At 40.9% G+C, this 24,527-nt stretch overlaps 1 protein-coding gene across 3 annotated transcripts in view; it reads right to left on the bottom strand.

The window, feature by feature from the left end:
* Window positions 1-24,527, bottom strand: part of DAAM1 (dishevelled associated activator of morphogenesis 1) — a 183,118-nt gene that overhangs the window by 11,619 nt on the left and 146,972 nt on the right. For 2 of the 3 annotated variants that reach the window (XR_004029715.1, XM_030811404.1), the window contains exons 16-22: window positions 22,630-22,659; window positions 20,848-20,954; window positions 13,414-13,498; window positions 7,440-7,546; window positions 6,078-6,166; window positions 4,715-4,883; window positions 634-741 (exon numbers count right to left, since the gene is read on the bottom strand). Coding sequence is in view for 2 of the 3 variants with exons in the window: in XM_030811404.1 (XP_030667264.1) it covers window positions 634-741; window positions 4,715-4,883; window positions 6,078-6,166; window positions 7,440-7,546; window positions 13,414-13,498; window positions 20,848-20,954; window positions 22,630-22,659 (695 nt within the window). In the remaining variant the exon portion in view is untranslated. The remainder of the gene's footprint in view (window positions 1-633; window positions 742-4,714; window positions 4,884-6,077; window positions 6,167-7,439; window positions 7,547-13,413; window positions 13,499-20,847; window positions 20,955-22,629; window positions 22,660-24,527) is intronic. The other variant, XM_030811410.1, reaches the window with a different exon arrangement.

Raw genomic sequence — 24,527 nt, 5'->3', positions numbered from 1 at the left:
TTTCATGCCTTATATAGTATATTTCCACCAGATTCCATGAACAGAGAGAAAAAATGAGCCTGCTCATTATACTTTTCAAATTCACTGCAAAAAGATGCAGTTTAGGTTTTAAAAAAAGAGCCAAAAGAGGGAGGGAAAAACAGCAAGGAAAATTGCCTGCTTCTCAGTCTCTGAAACGTGGTGTGAAGTTTGTGGTAAAAGTTTGGCAACTTTCCATTTTATTTTTAGTTTCTTCATTTGCTTAAAGACTGCTTCCCATTAAAGAGCTGCCTTGGTTTCTGGGAGTATGTGTGCATATGTGAAAATTATTGCAATGTTCTGACACTTAGGTCTTCTATTTGCTTAGCCATGCATCTTTATTTAACTAAGGTGCTCCTACCTGTATTTAAAAAACCTGCCCTTTAAAAGTATGAAAGTTAAAAATTGCATGCAGTATTCCAAAGAAGCTAGAACAAACATATATTCAAAACCTTGTAATACATTTGAGTGATTTGGATGAGATTCAAACTTTATTTCATACAATGTTCAGGGGAAAACAAATAGAAGGACTGACTTCATGCAGTGCAAACTACCTCCATGGCTAACACACAATCCAAGTGATTTAAGAAACAAACACCCACTGTAAGTACTTACTTTACTTTCGCAGCTTGAGGAATATCTCGCAATTCTTCATTTAGATTGAGAACACTGGGGTACTTATTTTCCACAATCGTGATGAGATAGTGCAAAAGGGTAATGTTTCTACAATTGAAGAAGGGAAGAGTATTAAACATTCAAATTATTTTCATTTAAACTACATAAATATATGAATAGTTAATATCTGCATATGATTTATATGCTCAAATGGTAGAACCCACAATAATGCTATATTACCTGCATTAACTTCAAAATTTGGAGGGTCATGTAAGGCAGGGATTCTCAAGAGACAGGAATAATGGGAGAGCCTCCATGGGGATTACATAGATATATGTCAAAAAGAAGCACACAATTTCTAAAAAGAGGATAAGAATTACATTTTTGGCCCATAATGTGCATCTTTCAAAATTCTGGGTAATGTGACAGGTGATCTAAGTGAATCTGAACCACTGCCAGTGGAGATAAGCTCAAGTTTACCTTCCCAGTGGATCCACCCTAAAATGGGGTGTGCAGGTTTATAACTAGTAGGCTTGGGTGGAGTGGAGTGGGGTTGGGTGGAGAGTGAGGGATGTTTATCCCACTGAAAAGGGCAGCTATTCTTAAGTCTAAAGTACAGAGCAGCAACTCACTGATAACAATTATTGATACTTTTTTTTTTTTTAATTGAGATGGAGTCTGTTGCCCAGGCTGGAGTGCAGTGGTGCAATCTCAGCTCACTGCAACCTCCACCTCCTGGGTTCAAGTGATTATCCTGCCTCAGTCTCCCGAGTAGCTGGGATTACAGGCACCAGCCACCATGCCCGGCTAATTTTCGTATTTTCAGTACAGACAGGGTTTCACCATGTTGGTCAGGTTGGTCTCCAACTCCTGACCTCAGGTGATCCACCCGCCTCAGCCTCCCAAAGTGCTGGGTGGGTGTGAGCCACTGTGTCTGGCCTATTGATAGTTTTTAATAAGGTTTCAGCCAAAGGGTGGTCAGGAAGTTAGAAAGCCCCCTTTCTCAGGGCTGAATCTGGAAGTGGGCCATAACTGTCACCATGTGATATCCTTGCAGCCTTGAATCCACTTCCTAATTTAGCAACACTCCAGCTCCTAACTGCATAACTCTTAGTAGTTAAAACAGTTGGTTGTGCCAGCTCCCTCTCTGGTGGTGACAGGGCTGAACTCTGACTGACCTGGATGGAAAAGACCAGCGTGCAGGATAACAGTATCTATTAGGCAACACTGTGTTGGTCTGATCCCATTGTCACTGACTGCTACACATTACAATCACCTGGACTCCAGATGCCTGGGCTAACCCCAGAGATTCATTTAATTGGAATGAGGTGGAGTCAGGCATGGGCATTCTTTAAAACTCCCTGTTGATTTTATCAAGCAGCCAGGATCAAGAACTACTTATCTGTTGAAGTTAGAATTAGGAGGGTAAAAATACATTCCTTTAAAAAACATTTCCATAATTTAGGCAGTTTGCTAATTCACAATGCTAAACCCCAGTATTCCAACTCACCTCTAACCAAAATGAATCAGTTTTCAAACAATTTTCTTTACCCTTGCATTTCATAGAAACAATGCAATCCTATAAATCCATATTTTTCTCACTCTCAATCTCTCAATAATTAGAAAACAATTGCCCACCAAAGCAAAACAGTGGCCAACGATTTTGGCCACTTATTTTTCATATGTTCAGCTGCATCCTTCCATTTCATTTTTTTTTCTCTCTTTTGAGATGGAGTCTCGCTCTGTCACCCAGGCTGGAGTGCAGTGGTGTGATCTTGGCTCACGGCAACCTCTGCCCTCTGGGTTCAAGCGATTCTCCTGCTCCAGCCTCCTGAGTAGCTGGGACTACAAGCGCATGACACCACGCCCAGACAACTTTTTCTATTTGTAGTAGAGACGAGGTTTCACCGTGTTAGCCAGGATGGTCTCCATCTCCTGACCTCATGATCCTCCGGCCTTGGCCTCCCAAAGTGCTGGGATTACAGGTGTGAGCCACTGCACCCAGCCTCCATTTCAATTTTGCTCTTCACAGAACCTACCTGTCTGCCCATGTGATTCTTACCTAAGGGGTACAAGGAGTGAGCAAAATGCCAGCCACCATCACAGGAAAGAGTGAGGCTATTTTTTTCATTTTTTAAAAGAAATGCTTTGCTATTGAGAGACATTTCAATTAATTTCATTAACCATACACATCTTTCTTGCTATAGAAAGGTTTAAAACCACATCTGATCTTCATTTGCTTGTGATCCAAATAATACCTCATTTGACTAAATGCAAATTCTTAAAAGAAGGAACAACAGCCACACATTTGATTCTTCCCTGCTCATTACCAGGAACTCAGCCTTCAATGCTGAGTGAATGCACCCTTCCTGCTGACTGTCCCACCACCTACACTATCTGATTAGATTCAACTGAACAATATTCATGGGTGACTGCTTACAGGCAAAGCACTGTGCTAGGCATGCAGGTGTATAAAGGCGTGGGCACTGCATTTGGGGACCAAATATTAAAGGCAGAAAAAAAAGAGGAAAAAGAAAGATCAGAAATAGTTGTAGATTGTTCTTTTGAAAAAGCTTGTACTTTATATAAATTCTGTAGTAACCTCAGTAAATAAGCAGATAATCACGTAAGTTCCAGGTTATTGGTAAGTATTGGGGATGGGTGATTGCTTTTGTGTGTGTATAGTTGAAGGGAATGCCCTTCCTTAAAAAGGTAGCTGGCTCTTTAGACACAAATAAGATCTGCCATTCCCTACTACAACCTCCAAATAAGATCCTTCTGTTGCTAATAGAGCTGTGGATGGACCAACAACGCAGGTGTCAAATACCTGTAAGGCCAAATACCTTGCTTGTTGTAACCATAGGCAAGCTGAATGAGCCACCTGACCCTGAGTCAGTTTCTTACCTGACAACAGGTGACAACAGTATTTGGCTTGTGTACTTCACAGGCTAGTGGGACAATCAAATGTGAAAGTGCTCTGAAAAGGATCAAGTGTTTACATTAAAAATAAGGTGGCAGGGCTATAACAACAGCTGCTCTTCATTAATCTATCTCTACACGATGCAAAAACAACAAATTAACACATTGCTTATTTCTTCTTGGATGGATTTAAGGTTGCCAGAATACTATGCTTCACGAACCCTATAGAAAATATAGGGTAAAAGCCCCTATTAGTTAGAAATAATTAGGGTGAACAGCCCATATTTCTAAAAAGAATTTGGGTATGAAGAAGCTTACCTTAGAAACAATTGTGCAAGTTCCTTTGAAGTCAGTGAGAATCTCAGAGAAACAAAGCTCTCAAGGAAACTCAAGTTAATATGCCTAATGACCCTACCCTGTTAATGACACAAGAACGTTTTCACATCTTGGTGTCTTTAATGAGAATCTGTTCACCTAATATGCAGCATTGAACACTTTCTAGGAAGCATTTTAATGAGACCTGCAATGAGCAACTAAGTATCAATAGCCAAAATGCATTTATACATAAGTTTTTAATATAGTTGCTACCACTGTACAAATAAAAACATAACCTAAAAACCCCAAAAGCTTCATATTCTAGCACCAACTATCAGTTTTTTTCTTTTCTGTGGAAAACTGTTTTCTGTAGAGGGGTCATGGGGAGATGTCGAGTGTTGGTAGCATCCTGTCCTTGGTCTGGGCGCTGATTATGCAGGTGTGTTTAATTTGTGAAAAATCATCAAGCCCAACATTTGTGATGACTGACCTCTTCTTAGTATATTACACTATAATAAAAAGTTTACAAAAGGCAAGATAGTGTATAATAAAAAGTTTTAAAAAGGCAAGACAAAACAAAAACAACAGCAAAACAGAACAGATGATGTCCCTGTGGACCAAAAATGGATGAAGGATAATTGGTCCAACAGGAATGTGGGAGATGCCTGTGGTCATGAGAGAGGTTTAGAGAAGAGTCAATGTCAGAGAAGGGAAGAAAGTAGTGAGAAAGAGAAATTCCAACTGAAGAATGCAGTGTCATGAAGGCTGAGGAGAACCAGAGAGGCATAAATCTGAGCCTGGACCTACACACCTGGCTCCCCCAAATGTTGGAAGATCTCATACTTACTTGTCAATGCTGGATTTTGTGTCAGCAATTTTGTTTAGGCTAGATATCTTGAATCCATATGCATTCCCTCTTTGACCTTTATTCATATAATTTCCAAATGCCAAAACCACCTCCAGCAACTGCTTGAGGGCACCACTCCTAAATACCTCTTCTGAGCCAGAACGAATTGCTTCAAAACAAAACACATAAAAACACGATTACCAAGTGTTTCGTTGTTTGAAATCAAGACGTTTCAGTGATACCCATTCTAAATTCACACACTTAATAACAGATATTGAAGATGTAAGACTGAGTTATTGGGTTACCGAGAGCACTTTCAAAACGCTTACACCAGAAGCAAAGAACAAGGACAGGGAGAGCCAACTCAAGTTGTTACCAACACCCATAGACGGCTGCAAAATCCTATCCTTTCTCAGGCCTTTCTTGGCTGACTCATCAGTCATAAGCACTGAGGAATATCTAGAACAGCAATCCCATCTCCAAGATTTCTTTACAAACATTTACTTGTCTGGTGTGAGTCAAGTTGACAGGAGTATTGATCAATTCCACTGACAGAAAACCGGTTAAATGTGTTACACGTTATAGCTTGCAGGTGTCATAACACAGATCAGAGCTTAGGCAGATGCCTGATTCCAGCCTGCGTTCCGTGGCTGTGCTCTTCAGTTGCCTTGCCCACATTTCAAACATTTACAAATTTTAAAAATCAAACTATACAATAGCCTCAAATCTTCCCTTTAAAAAATCTACTAAGGCTCTGTTGTGAGGAAGCTAATTACAGGTTTAATGCTAGTAGCAGTGAGATTAACTCCCCACCAACACCCTCATAGTCACAAGCCCAACCCTGTAGAGGAGCCCAGGAGGCGTGCTGTGAGCTCCGAGACTAGGGCAGGGCATCAAGCACTGACCTTAAGTAATCACCTCTCAGAATTTTAAAAGATTTTGAGCCAAAAAATAAAAAATTACCAGGCCAGGCGCAGTGGCTCATGCCTGTAATCCCAGCACTTTGGGAGGCCGAGGTGGGCAGATCACAAGGTCAGGAGATCGAGATCATCCTGGCTAACACGGTGAAGCCCCATCTCTACTAAAAGTACAAAAAATTGGCCAGGCGTGGTGGCGGGCGCCTGTAGTCCCAGCAACTCAGGAAGCTGAGGCAGGAGAATGGCATGAACCCGGGAGGCGGAGCTTGCACTAAGCCAAGATCGCGCCACTGCACTCCGGCCTGGGCAACTGTGCAAGACTCTGTCTCAAAAAAAAAAAAAAAAAAATCACCAAGGGGATCTTGTTTACTATATGCACTTGGATTGCACTTTTAAATGGGTTGTAATGATGAACATCATTTCCAATCTAGGCAGCTTGACTTTACCTTCCACTTTAGGTTTCACTTCTGCCACACGCTCTGCAAACTTCTTTTTGAAGTACAGCGACTGCAACCTTTGCTGATAGTGATTAATTCTGTAAGAGCAAACATGTACTAATTGATATTCATTTAATATATCTAGGTTCACTTGATAACAAATATGGAGGTGGAGGTACCTAGAAGCACCTCCCCCAATACCCACCCACTCCCCCGACACACATACATTAGTTGTTCTCATGGACAGGAACACAGGACATTAAGCCAGCTTTGCCTGGAGAGCCCATTCTGGTCTGACCTACAGGGGCTATTTGGCCAACTGCAGCAGAGTCCTTAGCGCCAATCAAGGCAACTGCTAAAAGAAAGTGGGAGCCTGCTGCTGCTGCTGTTGACTGAAGCCCATCTCTCCTCCCTCAGAGTCCCAGGAACTCTTTTGAGCATAGAAGAGATAAAAGGGAATGAAAATGTAAAGAACACCCTACTGCAAATAAAGGACAGTTCCCTACACTTCTCCCAAATTCCAAATTTCTTAACTTTTCATTTTACTTTCCAAAGTAAAAACTGGTCTCCAACACCCGCTTCCCACATTGTCCTCTCCTCACTCCCATCTGCAAACCTCTGTCTTCACAGTGAGCACCCTCTCTGCTCCCCTAAAGGAGAAAGCTGTGCCCTGAGGTTCACTGAGAGTTTCAGGACCACTGGTCCTTCTCTAATGCGGAATCAACTTTCTAGGCCTGAGATAGCAGATCGACTTAGCTCATATGCCCAAACCCAATTACAAAGCTGTGGCTGCCTCAGGGATTTCTGGAGAAGGGTTCAGAGAGCTTGCCAAGGCTTCGTGAGAAGAGTGCCATGATTGATTAGTGATGTCTGCATGTGTCATGATCTGACATCTAGAACCTGGTTGTTCAGTTATGTGGGCTTGAGGCTGACATTGTCAGAGTCTGTCCATATATATATATATATATATATATATATTTTTTTTTTTTTTTTTTTTTTTTTTTTTCTGTTTTACAACCACCTTGCCATGCTAAGCTACTTGGAAGTATGAGACACTATCCCAAAAAAACAAACTGGTAAGGAGAATAATACTGACTGGAATCAAGAAAAGTTATTACTTGATAAGGCCAAAGGGGCCCAGAAATACAGATAATTTTGAAAAAACCCTCACCCTGGCTCATCCATAGGCAAGAACTGATATAAACAGAACAATCAAATTCCACATCACTCAGACTTGAGAAGATTTTTAGAATGAAAAAGCTTTCAAGTTAAGCCAGGTTAATTAGCCCAAACAATTCAACATGAATTGAAAATTCATGAAGCTTAGAAAGGGAAGGGACATCTTCACATTCCAAGCATTTTCAAACTCACCGGCTCATCTCAAAAAGGAACCTGTCAGCCTTGGCCATCCGATCCAGTTCGTGTTTATGTTCCTCCAATAGGTCAATGTCACTTTTTTCAGGAACGAATTTCAAGAGCTGAAAAGTACACATGAATATTAAAACTGAGGTTTATCACTTAAATCCATGTAGTAATTTTTCATCCTTTCAGTTAATTTGTCCCAGATAAAATGTTAACTCTTGTTGAATGTATAAGCTCTGCTCACAGGTTAAGATACAATAGAAATGATTAAATCTTTTCATTTTTACTTGAAAGTAGTTAAATGGGTATAAGATTCATTCCTGGCACCCTTTCTGTTCTCTGCTGCCTCTCAAATCAGAATTGTGGGAGTTCTCTACTGGAACCTCTTTTTCACAGACCACTAGAAGGACCTTAGAGAGTCAATGCTCTCATCAGCAGATGATACAACTGGGGTCCAGGGAGAGTAAGCCACTCACCCAGGATTACAAAGCAAGTTTGGGTAGTCATTAGAAATAGAACCTAGGTCTCTTGACTCCCAGCTCTATGCCTTTTTCTGTTACATCATGCTGGAATGAATAATTCCATTTGTAGTTTCCATTCCATTTTCTTATTTTTCTGGTGTATCTAATTCAATCTTTTTTTTTCCCTCCCATGTAGAGCTGGGTGCAAGGAACACAGTGGGATTTGATGTTTTTAATTTCGTATTTTATTTTGAAGGAAGAAATGAGCATGGGATGTGGAAGAAATAGTAACAATATTTAACACTGCACTGAAACAGTGCTTCTGTACGTGTCTGATTTCCTTTCAAGGTACGCACGTTTTGGATGTGTATGCAAGACCTGTGGACTCATGCTGTTTTCTAGATCAAATGCCCTTTTTTTTTTTTATTATTGTACTTTAAGTTTTAGGGTACATGTGCACAATGTGCAGGTTTGTTACATATGTATCCATGTGCCATGTTGGTGTGCTGCACCCAATAACTCGTCATTTAGCATTAGGTGTATCTCCTAATGCTATCCCTCCCCCCTACCCCCACCCCACAACAGGCCCCAGAGTGTGATGTTCCCCTTCCTGTGTCCATGAGTTCTCATTGTTCAATTCCCACCTATGAGTGAGAACATGCGGTGTTTAGTTTTTTGTCCTTGCGATAGTTTACTGAGAATGATGTTTTCCAATTTCATCCATGTCCCTACAAAGGACATGAACTCATCATTTTTTATGGCTGCATAGTATTCCATGGTGTATATGTGCCACATTTTCTTAATCCAGTCTATCGTTGTTGGACATTTGGGTTGGTTCCAAGTCTTTGCTATTGTGAATAGTGCCGCAATAAACATACGTGTGCATGTGTCTTTATAGCAGCATGATTTATAGTCCTTTGGGTATATACCCAGTAATGGGATGGCTGGGTCAAATGGTATTTCTAGTTCTAGATCCCTGAGGAATCGCCACACTGACTTCCACAATGGTTGAACTTGTTTACAGTCCCACCAACAGTGTAAAAGTGTTCCTATTTCTCCACATCCTCTCCAGCACCTGTTGTTTCCTGACTTTTTAATGATGGCCATTCTAACTGGTATGAGATGGTATCTCATTGTGGTTTTGATTTGCATTTCTCTGATGGCCAGTGATGATGAGCATTTTTGCATGTGTTTTTTGGTTGCATAAATGTCTTCTTTTGAGAAGTGTCTGTTCATGTCTTTTGCCCACTTTTTGATGGGGTTGTTTGTTTTTTTCTTGTAAATTTGTTTGAGTTCATTGTAGATTCTGGATATTAGCCCTTTGTCAGATGAGTAGGTTGCAAAAATTTTCTCCCATTCTGTAGGTTGCCTGTTCACTCTGATGACTTTCTTGACTTTGAGGCTTTCCCCAGAATTTGATGCTGGAATTAGATGATCCATTTAGTAGGTTTTCAAATGTTTGTTGGATTTAACTGAGGGACCTCAGAAAAGGCAGTTAGTTTGGGTGTCATCAGCAGAGAGAGGGAATTGGAATTACAGGCAGGTGTTGTGTGAGGCTGGAATACATTCCAGGCAGAGTGTATACTATGTGCCAGGGTCTGGAACAGGCAGCATAGCACTTATGCAGGTGGAAGGGCAGTGGTAACATCAGTGGAAGAGGGCAGGGCAGGGTAGGCAAAGGCAGGGAGTAGCAAGGCCTTATAAGAAGTTCTGTCTTTACTTTGGCGGCACTGGGACATACCTTAAAAATCTCATGTAGGAGAGTGAGTTTACATTTTTTTAAAAAATCGCCGTGCTTGCAGGATGGAAAAAGAATTAGAAGAGATTAAAAATGAGAGGGGGTCATGATTAGATAGTGGTATAGTAAGTAATCTAGGTGAGAGATGATGGTGGCCTGGATAGGGTGGAGCTAGTGGACAGATTCTAGAGCTATTTATGAGACTAAAATGGAAGTGGCCTGACTTGATGGATTGTGGAAAATGAGGGAGGAAGAGTCAAAGATGACACCTGGGCTTCTGGCTTAGGCAACAACGTAACAGGGAACATGAATTGAAGGAAGAGAAGGCTGGAGGTAGGGTGGGCCAGGATGGGGAGGAGAAGGTGAGTTTAATGTTCAAAATGTTTGCATGGAACCAAGTAATGATTTCTAGTAGGCAGTTAGACAAATGGGTCTGAAGCCCTAGGAAGATACGTTTGGAAGCTGAAGCATGGCATTGGTTTTAACAGGTAGGTTACTGAAGGCGCGGGTGTCAGTGAGATTTGGAGAGGTGCCATCAAGAGAAAAAAAGCAGGGCTGAAGAGAACCAGCATTCAAGGGGCCAGGACAAGAAAAGGAAAAACCTTCAAAAGGAGGCCAAGGAGATGCAGCCAGAGAGGCCTGCGTGGCTCACAGGGCCATGGGAAGACAGCATTTCAGCATGCAGCCATGGGTGCCAACACCCCAAAGAAACTAAGAAAAATGAGGGCCCCGCAGTGTCCCCTGGCTCTGGCACCAGGGAAGTTGCAAGTGCCCCTGAGAAGAGCTCTAGGGAGGGGAGGAGGACAGTGCAGCAGAGTGGGTAGAAAGTGAGTGTGGATGGCTTTCAAGACTCTGGCTGCGTCAGAGAGAAGACAGTAGCTAAATGGGGATGTGGAGTCTTGAGAGGAGCATGTGCATAAGATGTGTGTGTGTGTGTAAGGGGTGTGTGCATGAGGGTGTGCATGCAGGGGATGTGTGCACACTGTGTGTGTAGGTGTGTGTGTAGGGTGTGTATGTGTGGTATATGTGTGTAGAGGCTGTATGTAGGGGTGTGTTTATGTGCTAAAGGCTGACACTTGAATGAGCTAAGAGTAGAGAGGGCGAGGTTGCAGATCTAGAGAAGGGGGCAGTCAATCCAGCTGGGATCCTGACTAGAAGGAAGGAATGGGGCCAGAGCGAAGGGAAGGGACATCCCCTCCATCCTAATGGGACAGAAGTGGGGGAAGATGGAAGTAGATGCCAGGGAGTTCATAGGTCTGGGGGCCTGATAGCTTCTAGGCATTTCTGTTCCTGAGTTCAAATGGTGACACTGTTCAGGATGTATCTTGTTCTTTCTCAGTGCAGGGAAGTAAGGGAGGAAGGCAAGAAGAAGGGACGAAAAAGAGAGAGGAAAGCATCACCCCAGCCTCCCTCAGCTTGGATTTTTTCACATTGGGCAAGGAAACTGAGTTCTAGCCTCAGGGATCCTTTCACTAATTTGCTCAGTCCCCTCTCTCCCTGCAAACTTGTGCTGAGCCCACTTGTCCCCTCTTCAGAATAACACAGTCACTACATCTCTTTTGTTACCTAAAAGCACACAGTAGGAGCCACACTAAAAACTCAGTCCCCGATCAAAGGAGAGTTGTGTAAAGGACTGTGCATGGGTAGTTTTAAGAGAGGATCGGGAGTCAGGCAAATATCTGGGAATAAGGATAAAGATATGTGTTCCATGAAAGAAGAGCATATAGCTCTCATCTGAGATCAGAGCTCAGCAGCTGCAAGCAGCAAGAGAGGAGGGGATGAAAGCAGCCACCAGGCACATCCTAAATTGGAGTAGGGAAATGCTGGCATCAACACTTGTCTGGGAAGAGTGTTGTATAGAGGAAACAGAAGTAAAGAACAAATAGTAAAATGCGGAGGAAAAGAAAGAGCGTGGGAGATGACCAGAGAGCAAGACACACACAGAATTATCAGGACAGGCCAGGTCAAAAAATATCCTACTTGGCCAGATTCTGCTTCAGTAGACTGGTTTTCTTTCTTGCATTTATTTGAAGTACACTGTATTTGCACTGCAGGCCCTTTTGGCAAGATTTTGAAATCCTTTCCCTCAAGGAGGAATTTTGCTGGATGCAATTCTACAGTAAACAGATCTTGTGGAATTTTAAAACATACGACCTTGTCAATAGGAGCTGAAGGCAGGAGGACTAAAGTGGCTTTATACATAGTCCTTCACTTTGGGTTAGCACATTGGGTGCAGCAACTCAAAGGCAGGGTCACCTGGGAGGGGCAGAGCACTGCCTAGAGCTCCACTGTCCCAGAGCAAAGACTGTGTGTGACTGGTCTACAGCAAGGGAGGGAAGGGTATGTGAAGGAGCTAGAAAATGCTCTCAAAATAAATTTTGGGTTCAGGAGATACTTTTAAACCGTTCATACACAGAGCTCCCCAAGAGACTTGAGAACATAATCATTAACTATTTTGATAATTAAATACAACCTTTAAAGGACAGCATGAAGAGTTTTTCCATGGCAAATGTGAGGGATTTCCCCCAGGACTATTCCAGCCGCAGAGGTTGCAGGGAGGGGGCAGGTCCATTAGGGAGTGACTCTGCAAACATCATTCCTCCCTGTGTGGTGTCTGAGACCTTTGAGGACATCAGTGAGAACCATGGAAAACACACTTGCAGATAGACAGGCACTCTACCCAGAGCAACTTCACCACTCAGGATTACTGTTAACAACACAAAGTACCCTTATTCTCTGCTCTTGGAGCAGGGCACACCTACAGATGCAACCTGGAGTTCAGTCTAGAATCACAGTTGCTTGTGCCCACAGCTGAACTTAGGTAGACTTGGCTCTAACAATCGTGGACTTATTGACCAAAACCACTCAAAATGTGAGCCCATCCCCAAAACAATGAGACAGAAGGATGGAACGATCTTATAGCATTCTGAGACTATCACCACAGAGCACAGAAAAGTTAAGGCCCAGACCAAGGGGCAGGGGGCAGAGACAGGTGAAAATCCCTAGAATATGTGCGAGATCAACAACATTGTTATTTGGGGACAACTAGACAAAGATGCCAAACAGCCCATGACCCAGTTGGAGAGGCTACAAAGAAATGCTATAGAAATACTGGCTGCTTGGTCATGGATAATAAAAATTATATCAAGATACCATGGGCAAAGATGTATACTGACTGGGTGTAAATCTCATTCTTGCTACCCCTGGCATTTAAATTTACTGCTATTTATGACACAAGAGGGTGCTGTACAATGTGCGGAGGTTAAGACTTAGCCCCAAGACGTTTACAACCTGCCTTGTGACACATATGTGTATTTAGATACAGATGGCAGTGTTAGGCGTTTAAAGGTCATTTTCATGGTTGTGGGTCTGGTGACCAAGACACAAATTATATTTAGAGTTTAGTAATGAATCAGTTTTTGTAGTATAATTTGCAATCTCACAGTGCTAGTGAGATTCTCGATATTCCTGTGAAACACAGATTTTCTTCTAGAGCTAGATTTATATGATTTACTGAGGTATAATGACTTAATTGCAGCTTGAGGGATGCTGTGGGTCCCAGGCATTTGACAAACTTGATCTTCTTTCTCACCCATCAGTTTGGGAGGCAATGAGAGAATAAGGTCATTAAGTTTCCTAACAGAGTCACATGGGAACTTGGTTCAGCCTCCTCAATTCACAGATGAGGAAATGATCCACTGGCAACAACTGGATGTTCTCAACATCCCTCTCCCTGTTGATGGTCGCTTTTCACTTCTGCTCTCAGATACATCTGGTAGCTCACCTGTTCCAACATGTCCTTGGGCAGATCTTCCTGTTCGTCCATTGTTAGAATTGCCCGTTTGATTTCATCATTGGATAATTTCAACCTGGAAAAAGAATATTTTGTTATTAACCATATTGGTTTGAGTATTAAAATTTAACATAATTCATTTTGCTACCCCAGTTGCTGATTTTCAAGTACTTTTTTCTCAAAATCTCTCAGTGAAAGCTTATTTCCTGACAATATTGCACCTAAAAATAGGACTTTAAAACTGCTTTAACATTCTTTCAGGGCTTTGTAATGCTCTGCTGACACAGAGGACAAAGCTGCTATGTTCTATGATTTAGTTTCCTTAAGCAAGGGATTGGAAGATTAGAATTAGGGAAAACACCCATACACAATTGTTTTCTTTCACATTTAGGATCCATGAATTGCAGGCGGGAGGACAGAATTAAGTTTCTGACCTGTTTATATGTCAGGAGTGTTTAAAGTTTGCTATCAAGTAAAGAATGGATTTTGAGAAGTTTAGAAACTACATGTTATTGTTAAAAAGTTGAGCAACAGATAATATGCAAAGTAAAATCTGCAAGTACTTCATAGTTAAGGCATTTTTTTAATAGATGGAGAAACTGGGGCCCAGAATGGCCAAGTGATTTGTCCAAGGTCAAACGTAAAAAACGACAGTACCCACAAACCCACGACTCTTGATTGCTAATCTCAAACTCTTTATACAAATATTCCTTATCTAGTTAATGTCTCATAGGGAAAGATTTAAGCAAAAATACAAATCTGTTTTCTCTTTTTCTATCTACCATTAACATAAATGATTTACTAATTTAATCAGGAATATGTGTCTTGATTGTCAGAACAACAAAGTATTGACTGTAAAATATAAAATATAATGTTAAAATGTATTTTTATTAGATATAACAATAGTCTTACCCAGGGGAAAAAATCTTGATCACATTATTAGCTGCAACAAGAGAATCACTCCTTTGTTTAATTTGTAAGCATCAGACCCAGACTTTTCCTTTTCTTTGATAGAAATGGGGTCTCACTATGCTGCCCAGGTTGGTCTTGAATTCCAGGCCTCAAGTAATCCTCCTACCTTAGCCTCCCAAAGCACTGGGATTACAGGCGTGAGCCACCATGCCTGGTCTAGACTTATTTTTAAAATCTTACTTCCTTACAGCCTATAACTAATGTGGCATATTAACATGATTCGTTCTTTTAGTCTATGCTCTTGAAAAAGCACATATTTAAGACTGGAGATAAAGATGTAAACACACAAATATAGAGCAAGATGTACACATGTCACATGCAACTTTTGAAGTAGGGGCTTTGGTGTGAGACAGGTTGGGCCCCAGTTCTGTCTCCGATACTTCCTGGTCAGTGTGACTAGGGCAAAAAATTTTTATTAAGCCTCAGTTTCCTCATCTGTAAAACAAGGATAGTAATAACTACATAACTGCATCCCTCCAGGCCCCACGCCTCGCCAAAAAAAAGGGATTGTGTTTGTATGTGTGCACATGAGGATTAAGCAAATGAATGCACGTAAAGTGCTTAGCAAAGTTCCTGGCCATAGAAAGAACACAATAAACTATATGTACGTTCTACAAGGCAGACTTTTTTATACTAGAAAAACAAAGTAGCAGTACCTTTGTATCCTTAATGTTCATATGCAGCTAAGAACCCATTAAACAGTGCTTAGTATGGTAATTATGATCACTTTCCAAAGCACTGTCATACCCACTATTTCACCAGTGTTTCCTCTCTGTGTATGACACCCATGAGGCCTGGGAGTTCTAAGAAGGAAATAGAAGATGAGGTCCTTATTTTAACAGTGATTACAGTCATTGGGAGAACCAGATGATAAGCCGAAATCCTCAAGACACAAAGGTGCGTAAAGCACACACTAACCTATGGGCTTGCAGATGAAGATGAGGGCTGAACAAGTGAAAGCGCGCACTCAAAGGCAGCGAAAGAGAAGGGAAGCCCCAGGTGAAGCTGGATCCCCACCAAGGATGCCTCTGGCTTGTCTTTTTCTCTAGATTTGGGACCTGATTATGTTAAAACCATCCATCTTGCTATTTAAACTGAATGTTATTTCATGTGCCATTAAGTAGGGAAGAGAAGGAAAAAATTTGGGAATCCTACTGTACTAATACCATTCTCTTCTATTTCATGTTCTCAAACCCAAATGAAGCATCTAGGCAAAATGCATAATTGTTTAAGCTGACAAATTAAGGCCCGTTTTGTCACCTCATCTGAGCTGTGGTGCCATTATAACCTCTATGCTGTTACAGCAGCCCTTGCCCTGGCAGACTTCTTCAGATGGTTTTCGTCATTCTTGGGACAATCATTGCCTCATGAACATGTTCCCAGAATATCGTGTTAGAAAATTCCCCCTACTTAAATGGAACAATTTAGCTAAGTTGTCATGGGTAAAGAATACAACAGGGAAAAACCAACTCGCAGCATCAGGGCCTCAACTTGAGTAGCCCTAGACTCCAGGACACTAGAGGCCCTTGAGCCAATTTAAGTCCAAACACCATTGTGTGGCCATGCAAGGCCAAGGAACAGTAACAATAGGGAGGGCTGAAACTGCCACTAATGAAAACCAACTGGCTGTGAAAACATCTATAATCACGAGGAGAGCTCTGCTTATAAGAAAAAAAATAAATTAGTTCTGTGTCCTTTTCACACCGAGTTGAAGAAACCATTTTATGGTGTAGTTCTGCTGAGTCCTTCTGTTTTGCATTTAAAAGAAAAGGAGTTGAAAATCAGAGTGAGAACAATACTTGAAGTATCAGATTTACATTTCATTAGCTCCCCATATGGAGCACAGAACTTCTTGCTTTTGAAATTGTATATATTTATGCTCCTCAACCCCCAGAGGCTGTCTGGACTAAACACTAGCTCTAATTCAAAACAATTTTGGTTTCTCTTAATGTGGCCCACAAAGAGACTGGAGACTTAAATGGCTAGTACTTAAGAAAATCTACCTGTCAACATAATGCCATGCATGCGACCTGCTGGATCAAAGAAACCCTACCTTAAGGGAAAGGGGAGAAAGGTACCCCACCCTCAGGGATGGTTCTATAGGTTGCAGAGTTCTTAGTATCATCTGTCATCCACAGAATCAGTCTCTAATCTCTGTAATTAATTGCTTTTAAAGCTTGGCAGTGTTCTGAAGTGCTAGAGGGTGGCAACTTTTGAGATATCTACTCCAACTTTCTTTACAAGGCAGGAAACAAACCAGCCATCTTAAAACAGTATTCAACTCCAGGTTGCTCTATTCAAGTATTTCAAAAATTTGCCAAGAGAATTGGAACATCCAGGCGTAATTAAAATAAGTTAAGAATGGATGGCTAGATCAGCCTTAGCTCTGCTTCAGTGGATTTAGGCCAAATCCCCCTACTTTAGAGTAGCTTTTTGTGGTTTACTACACCCAGGCTGCTGTGCTAAGTGAGCATCTGGAAAAAAAGAACGGCAGAACACTTCATAAAATTGTGTTTTAGGTGGGTTCATTTTGCAATATAAACCTGCTTCCAAGTTTCTGTCTCCCCTGCCGCCACCCCCAGGCCTTTGGCAGAGAGGTCTGTTTTAGGGAATAAAACAGAGTAAATTTTAAATTGCTACATGTCACCCATACACACATACACAGTAGAAAAGTTGCTTATTCCCTGAGGACCTGAGGAACGTCTCTAAGATGTGCCCATTCTACTCTCTTCCCATGAAAGGTATGGTCCCTGGTGCCCTGGAGCTCCCCATTCAAATGCACACCTTTTAGGCCATCTCTTTCTGAGAGCTTCGAATGATTTGGTCACTCATGCTGCAAATATCCTACTCACTCAGGCATGGGGAGTGCTGGCGCCTCCTCCCTGCCTTGGCCTCTTTCCAACTGCCTGCTTGGCTCCAGACAAAGCTGTGGCAGGTGCCCCTGATCAAAAGGTCCACTGACATTTGTAAAATACGAAGAAGACCTTTAAGGTATAATCTTAAATACTGTGAACACAAGCGTTCATTAAAATATAGCCCATGGAATACGCTACAGGCTTTCACTGTGGTGGACTTTGGTGTAATGATGGCATTGCCAGGAAATAAATCCCTAGACAGCAAGATAAGAAATAGAGAAGTTCACCAGCCTCTGGGAATGAAATAATCAGGAAAGAAAGATAGTGTGAGAAGGTAGGAAATGCTGACATAGAAACATTCTTATTTATTGTTCCCAAGCACAAAATCAGCCTTCAAGGGCTTCTTCATCTCTCTCGAGGCTGTCGGCTGTCGTTAGTCATCAGGTCTCACCTGGACAGCAGAGGCCCTTATCTGATGGCTGCCCTGGTCCAGCTGTTAACCCCTTCTAACCTGTCCTGTGAAACCAAAAGACCAAAGTAAAAAACCTTGTTAAACAAACACACAGTGTCCTCCTACTGAACAAATGGCACCAGTTCTGATCCCATGGATACATAAATAGGACACTGACTGGGCAGCTCCCATGCAGGCACCCTTCCCGGGGCTGCACACATCCTAGGAGGAATTCTCACAAGCTGCTGCAGGGCTGCTACCCTCATGATCTTCATTTTATAGATGAGGAGGTTATGAAGTGATCCTGGGCTGACTCATGCGCTTATAAATGCACAATGCCTGAATCTCGGGCTCTCCTGCCTGGTTTCATTCAATCCAATTGATAATTCTCTGCCGGGATTGCAGGGCTCTCTTTACTAGCTGTGCTTATGTCCCTCCCACATCTTTGCTGCTGCACGCCTCCTTGACACCACCTTCCCGGCCCCCCTTCTTGTCATATAACAGTCCTCGTCTTTGAGGACCACTTTCTACAATAAGCCCTGCTGGTGCCCCTCCTACATGGCTGAGCTCCGTGTCCTTCAGTCAGACCAGTGTAAGCCCTGAATTCCGCACGAATCTTCTCACAGGTGTCATTTTTCTTCTCCAATTAGCCATGTGCTTTCAAAGGCAGCAACGTTATCTTAACTTTTGGTACATCCTATGGCACTCAGCACAGTGCTGGGCAAAAAAATGCTCCAAAGTGGTGACTAAGAGAAAAAGTATTGAACACGTTTTCCTATTTCTTTCTCCTTTTATGTCCCCAGCTCCTTTTGTGCATAGTAATAAATTGCCAACAAAAAGGGAAGAATGAAAAGTAAACTGCTGATTGGTTAAAAAACTAAATAAAATACAAATTATAATTAAATCCGCTTAATTTTTTCACTTTTACCACAACATTTAACATGTCATTCTGTGCTTTCCTGATGAGACAGTAAAACAACTGACCAGTGAGCACAAAAGGACGGGGCACTGAATCATCCATGGGAGAGAGGGCTTCAGATCCTGATCAATGCAGCCCAGTGGCCAGCAGGTCAAACGGGACTCAAAATTACTTTGTCACACACACTTTTAAATTGTGCTCACTGTAATAACACTTATACACTAAACTTGATTTTAACTGATAATCTGACAGATACGAGGCCAGTTCTTAAAACTATCTTAAGATAGTTTAGATACATTCAAGTTCTAAGTCACCTCGACAGTGTCAGGGCCTAAGGCAACAAGGAGATTTACATACCACAAATATGAACTAATTCACTCAATAACAGAATGGGAAATTTGCCAGAAAGAGATGTAACCTTATCTATATCTAGTGTAATTACCCTGGTTGGTACTTAGTACTACTGAATCATCTGTCAATAAGGAACGAGGTCACAGTTTTTACTCTAAAGGCATTTCAACGCTATAGAAATCCTGTGACAGCTCCCTTTGTCAAGTGTTTTAAAGCATTCATCTGGATGGCACGAGCATAAAATATAGAGAGAAATTCTAGGATGTAAAAAAAACTCCACAACTTTCCCCAAGTTAATTTAATTTTGCTACTAGGGATACTACTTATAAAAAGGTAACAAAACAGATTGTTTACACTGTATAGCAGTCTTCCCTTATTGGAGGGGAATATGTTCCATGACCCCCCAGTGGATGCCTGAAACTGTGGATAGTATTGATCCTTACATAGACTATGTTTCTTTTTCTATACATACATACCTAGGGTAAAGTTTAACTTATAAATCAGGCACAGTGAGAGATCAACAATAACTAAAAATAAAATAGAACAATTACAACAATATATTGTAATAAGAGTTAGGTGGATGCAGTTTACCTCCAAATATCTTGTTGTAGTGGACTGTGAGTAACTGAAAATGCAGAAAGTGAAACTGTGGATGGGGGGGACTACTGTAGAAGAAAAATAAGTAGACCTTCAAGTTATTTTAAGTGGTGGCTTCCTGAGGCAGATATTTTATCTAACCTGAGCATAGTTCATGGAACAAAAGTCAGAATAAATACAGGGTATGGCCATTTACACAGTTTTCAGCCAGAGGCAGAAATAAAATGCTAACAGGATGTTCAGGTTACCTTACTAGTTGCATTAAAATTCAAAGATCTCACTAAGGTTAAATTTCTCTTCACTGAAAAAAACATTTGCTCCCTGAAGTAATACATATCTGGCTAAGAATCAACTTCCATGAAAACCAAGCACCAGCTCTTTGTGTTATAAGAAATTCATTCTAAGAACATCTAAATAATAAGGACTACTGCTTTCCCTCTCTTCATAGTCCCTGAAAAAGAAGTCACCTTATACCAGCCTCAATGCATATACAACATTCCTTCCAGAATGTAACTTATCTTTAAAGCCCCAACACTCAGGATTCTTTACATCTTCACTCACTCCATAAGCATTAGGTGTCTTTGCCTAATGTGAAAGTTCCTTTTACAGAAAAGAAGAAACTAGATACAGAAAAGCTATTTGAAATGCCCAGAACAACCTGACAACATTGCCCGAAGCTGCAATCAGATTCCAGGCTCCCAAATTTCCTTTCTTCTTTTCAAGTTCCAAGGCTGTGATGGTTCACTAATTATGAGAAAGATTTCTGAACAGGGCTGAACGGGATAAATTAGCATTTCACAGAGGTTTGAGATTTACATATCCTTTTAGCTATAAAAATGCTCAAAAAGAGCATGAAATCATATAACCTTGAAATGAAAATGGTGACATTAGAAAGCAAAATAAAACAAAGAGTCTTCATCTGTTGGTCCCGATTCTGTGACAGTGCTACTAAATGACCAAAATATCTCTAAGGCCAAGAAGTGTAAATAAAAGTCAAGTCCATTTTACAGGCTTTCTGGGAAGAAAAGATTGACTTAGGGTGTTCTGCCTTTACATTTAGAGGTCTGTGGAAATTAAACTTTGAGAAAGAAGGCATCCAGCTCTGATATGTTCCACTAGGGAAAGTAAGCACCAAGAGCTGTTCTCATTTTAACAGAAGGGGATCCAAAGAACTGTACCTCAGCAGAGTACAATTAAAACAAAATCACTAACATGTGGTTTCGAGCCACAGAATGGAAATGTTGGTCCTACTAGAAATGTTTATTCAACATCAACAATACCTCGATAGAAGGATGTTGCAATTCTGAGCTCTCCGACCATCAATCACCGAAAGCTCTTTGACTTTAAGTTTGGAACTCAGAGTGTCATCAATGGCATCTGCTTCTTTCTGTAAAGAGCACGAAAGAAATCCATCAAAGTCCAACAGGGACATTCAGACTTCAGAAACACACTTTCCTTTACATTGTTGTTCATACACACATACACACACTCGTATACACATGGGCAAGGCTGAGATGGTGAGGTGGGGAGTGTGGAGAATGGTGGAATTGAAACAAAGGCTACAGTCTAGTTGGTAAATAATAAGAAAAGCTGACCACCCACATTTGAAAAAGCATTATTTGGAAGAATAAAGTGCTTCTAAGTTGAAGATGCTAAGTGTGCATAAATTATCAGTGAGTGGTGCCCTCCTTTTGTCCCCCAAATTCCTATGGATTGCAGACAGAAGAACTGTCACTATGAATCAGGCTCAGCTGAGGCTTGCCGTTGCCGGTCCAGCCACTTGCAAGGCCCAGCCACTTGCAAGGCCCATTCACCCCAGAACCATTTGCATCGTGAGCACCCAAAAAAGCTAAACGATAAAACCTCCCAAACATCTTCATGTACAACAGGAAGCTCCCAAAGCCAGATGGCACCTTTCATTACTCTGGAGCCTGATGGACAATGGGAAGGGGCAGTTTGAGGCATGAGTTCAGTTACCTGAACTAACAATCAAAGGCTACTTGCATATTCAGTATAGAAATCTGTAAGCTATGATGGCCAGTTATAATTTCAGGTGGAACAGACAAAAAATATGTATAATATACTTTTAGAGTGAACTGAGCATCAGGAGTATTGGTAATAATAAAAAGTTCAAGGCTAACTTGATAAATAGCAAGTTTGATTTCATTAGCAGTGAGAATCAATTAAAAAGGTTACAGTGTTTTAAAAATGTAAGAAAACTGATTATTAAGTAGCTCTTTCTTTTGCAAAGTTGTATCTACATTTTACACAAAGATAAAGAATCTTAGCTGAATTATTCATTCAACTTACCTACAGAGTTTCCTCATTTGATGAGGGGGCTGAATTAAAGTAGTACCTCTAAAGTCTGTTTAAGTTCTAAAAATTCTACGTACTTTCCTACTAAGCCTCGTGAATTTATAGAGAACATCAAACATTATCAGTTCTACGAACTACAAAATCTTGGATCAGACTGCTGTTTTTAACATGAGTCTGTACTACTGTTTAAATTTTTGCAGCTTAAAAAGAAAATGAATTTGTAGTGATGTGACTGCAATCTGGCTTGCTCAGACACTAAGCATATCAAGCATCTAAATCCAACTGCAGCCTATGCAATCTATAAAAAGTACTTGATAATTATCAGAAGACAATAGTCCAAATCTTATATACACCATCAAGCCTTTTTCAAATATTTCTCACTCAGGAATTAGGAGGAAAAAAACAAACAATTATGTAAATTATTATACCAATAACGGTAGCATTAAAAAAAAAGTAAAGAAACCAAAGAACTCTAGAACTGTGTAACAGTTTAGAAAACAAAGGCAATATGGAATTTATAATATGAGGCACTAGGTGATCAAATGTCAACTGTCTCATGCTAAAATTTCAGGTGAACCTCTAGATACTCATTTAAGAGTTGAAATCCAAAGTGGAGTTACCTAGGCATTAGATTACACTATGTAAAAAACAAAAACAAAAACAAAACCCTGGGTAATGAAGAGATCTCAAGCTTACAGTGAGCCGAGGAGTTATATTAAGCAAGCTTTAGGTAGTAGCTCACTTACCTGCTTGGAGTTACTGTTCACAAAGAAATCCTACAGCCATGGCAGAGGCATGGAAAAGGCAAATCAGATATATGCAGTTCAGAAGTCACAGCAACAAACGAGCGAAAGTCAAAGCAGTCAAGGAAACAAGTGATGTAGGGTAAGAGATGATTTATGCCCCTGGGATCATCAATGAGAGTTGATGAAGATGAGAAAATTTGGCTGAATACCATGAAGAGCACAATACTAAGCATTCAGGGTAGAGAAAGACGATGACATCTGCTGTACCCAATTTTCAATGGTGGAAAATCAAATTCAGAAAAGACAGGGCTTAAAACACCTGAGAAAGACCCAAGCTGGGAAAGGAACAAATCCTCTTTGAAATGACCACTGGCTCCATTTATTCAACATGATGATTTTACTTGAAGCAGGAGAATATCAATCAATCCCATCAACTTGAGGAAACTATTCCTACTGTTAATAGGAAAACCAAAAATACATAAATAAATAAATAAACTTTTTTTTGATGGAAATAACCTCCTGTCATCTTGTGTTATAAGGAAGGATTGAGAAAAGACAGGTTGAACAACTCAAGTCAGTAATATTAACGCTCAGCACCCCTATAAAGTGCAAATAATGCCTGTAGGTGCTACAGGTAGGTATGAGGAAAAAGAACATGCAATTAAGAGAAAATCAGTGATATGTGAGTTGTGCAGCCATTCGTGGCCCTGTCCTAACTGCCCCAGGACTGTTCAAGCATACAAAGTCAACAGTCTCTTCTGGAAATAGTTTTTAGAAAAGACTTGGAGTGAAAAAGGGAATGAGGAAGAGGTAACTGACATGCTGTGAGAAAGTTACAGCATATGTTGCATATTTTTGCAATGCTGAAATGAATAAGGCTTTGGTGTGCAAAACACGCCCCAGTTTTCGGGCCAACAGCTTGCACAACCAGCATTTGCTCAGCAGATTCCTTAAGGTCTCATTGGTCTCAGCAGCATTGCCAAGGCCAATTTTACACAGATGAGCTGTTTCACATAATTCCTCTAGTGGGAAACAGAATGTGTCCTCCCCTTGCTCTAGCCATACAAGGGGGGACTGCTTTTCTAGAATGGCATTTAAAAAACAATGGATACTCCTCTGATATCCCAGTTTTCTTTCGTCTCTGTTATAACTGCCAAGTTGTCTACTCTGAAGCTCCTTAGGACTCTTCCTGTAAAAGCAGTTTCCTTTCAAGGGCAAAAAAGACTATGGCGAAGTGAACTCCATGAAGTCATCTTAACCTATTTTTTTTCTCTTAAAGAGAGAGTTGCTAGTTGAACTTAGATTCTGCTCTTACTGTCTGACTCTCAAAGAAGAAACTTTTTTGAAGTTCACTGGCAACTCATCCTATTTTATGAGTTCCCAGTGTCAGGAAATTAAGACTTCTGACCTCTAGTGTAGAGGCCTGTGGAATCAGGCAACTGTTATTTACCGGGTGTGTGGCTTGAGGCTCAGTCTATCTGTCTGTAAAATGTGGTTAACAAACAACTGATTGGTATGAAGATTAAACATGACAATCATGTAATGCGTTGTGTATAGTACCTGACACATAGGTATCTGACACATATGTATGAGCTCTGTACTTGGAAGCTACAATAATACAATTATTTCAGCTTTCAAGCTGATGATCAAGTCCACTTATTCCCCTTTTGCTCTGCTTTCAGTTGAGCTGAAAAAACAGCTGGTCAAGATCTCCAATTTGTGACCACCATCAGCAATAAGTGTAATAGTTAATAACTATGTAATACATTTTCTTTCTAGAGGTGAGGATGAAGAATGCCAAGCAAGAGTTTCTTCAATTATTACCCTAAAGATTCCACTTCTTTAAAAGTCCTTTACTTGGCACATCAGAAATAAAATCATAAAGCTTATGAGTTTCA

The sequence above is a fragment of the Nomascus leucogenys genome, chromosome 1a (genome assembly GCF_006542625.1).
Source record: "Nomascus leucogenys isolate Asia chromosome 1a, Asia_NLE_v1, whole genome shotgun sequence".
NCBI lineage: Eukaryota > Metazoa > Chordata > Mammalia > Primates > Hylobatidae > Nomascus > Nomascus leucogenys.
The sequence above is the reverse complement of the archived record's forward strand: the minus strand, read 5'-3'. Positions and strand labels throughout refer to the sequence as shown.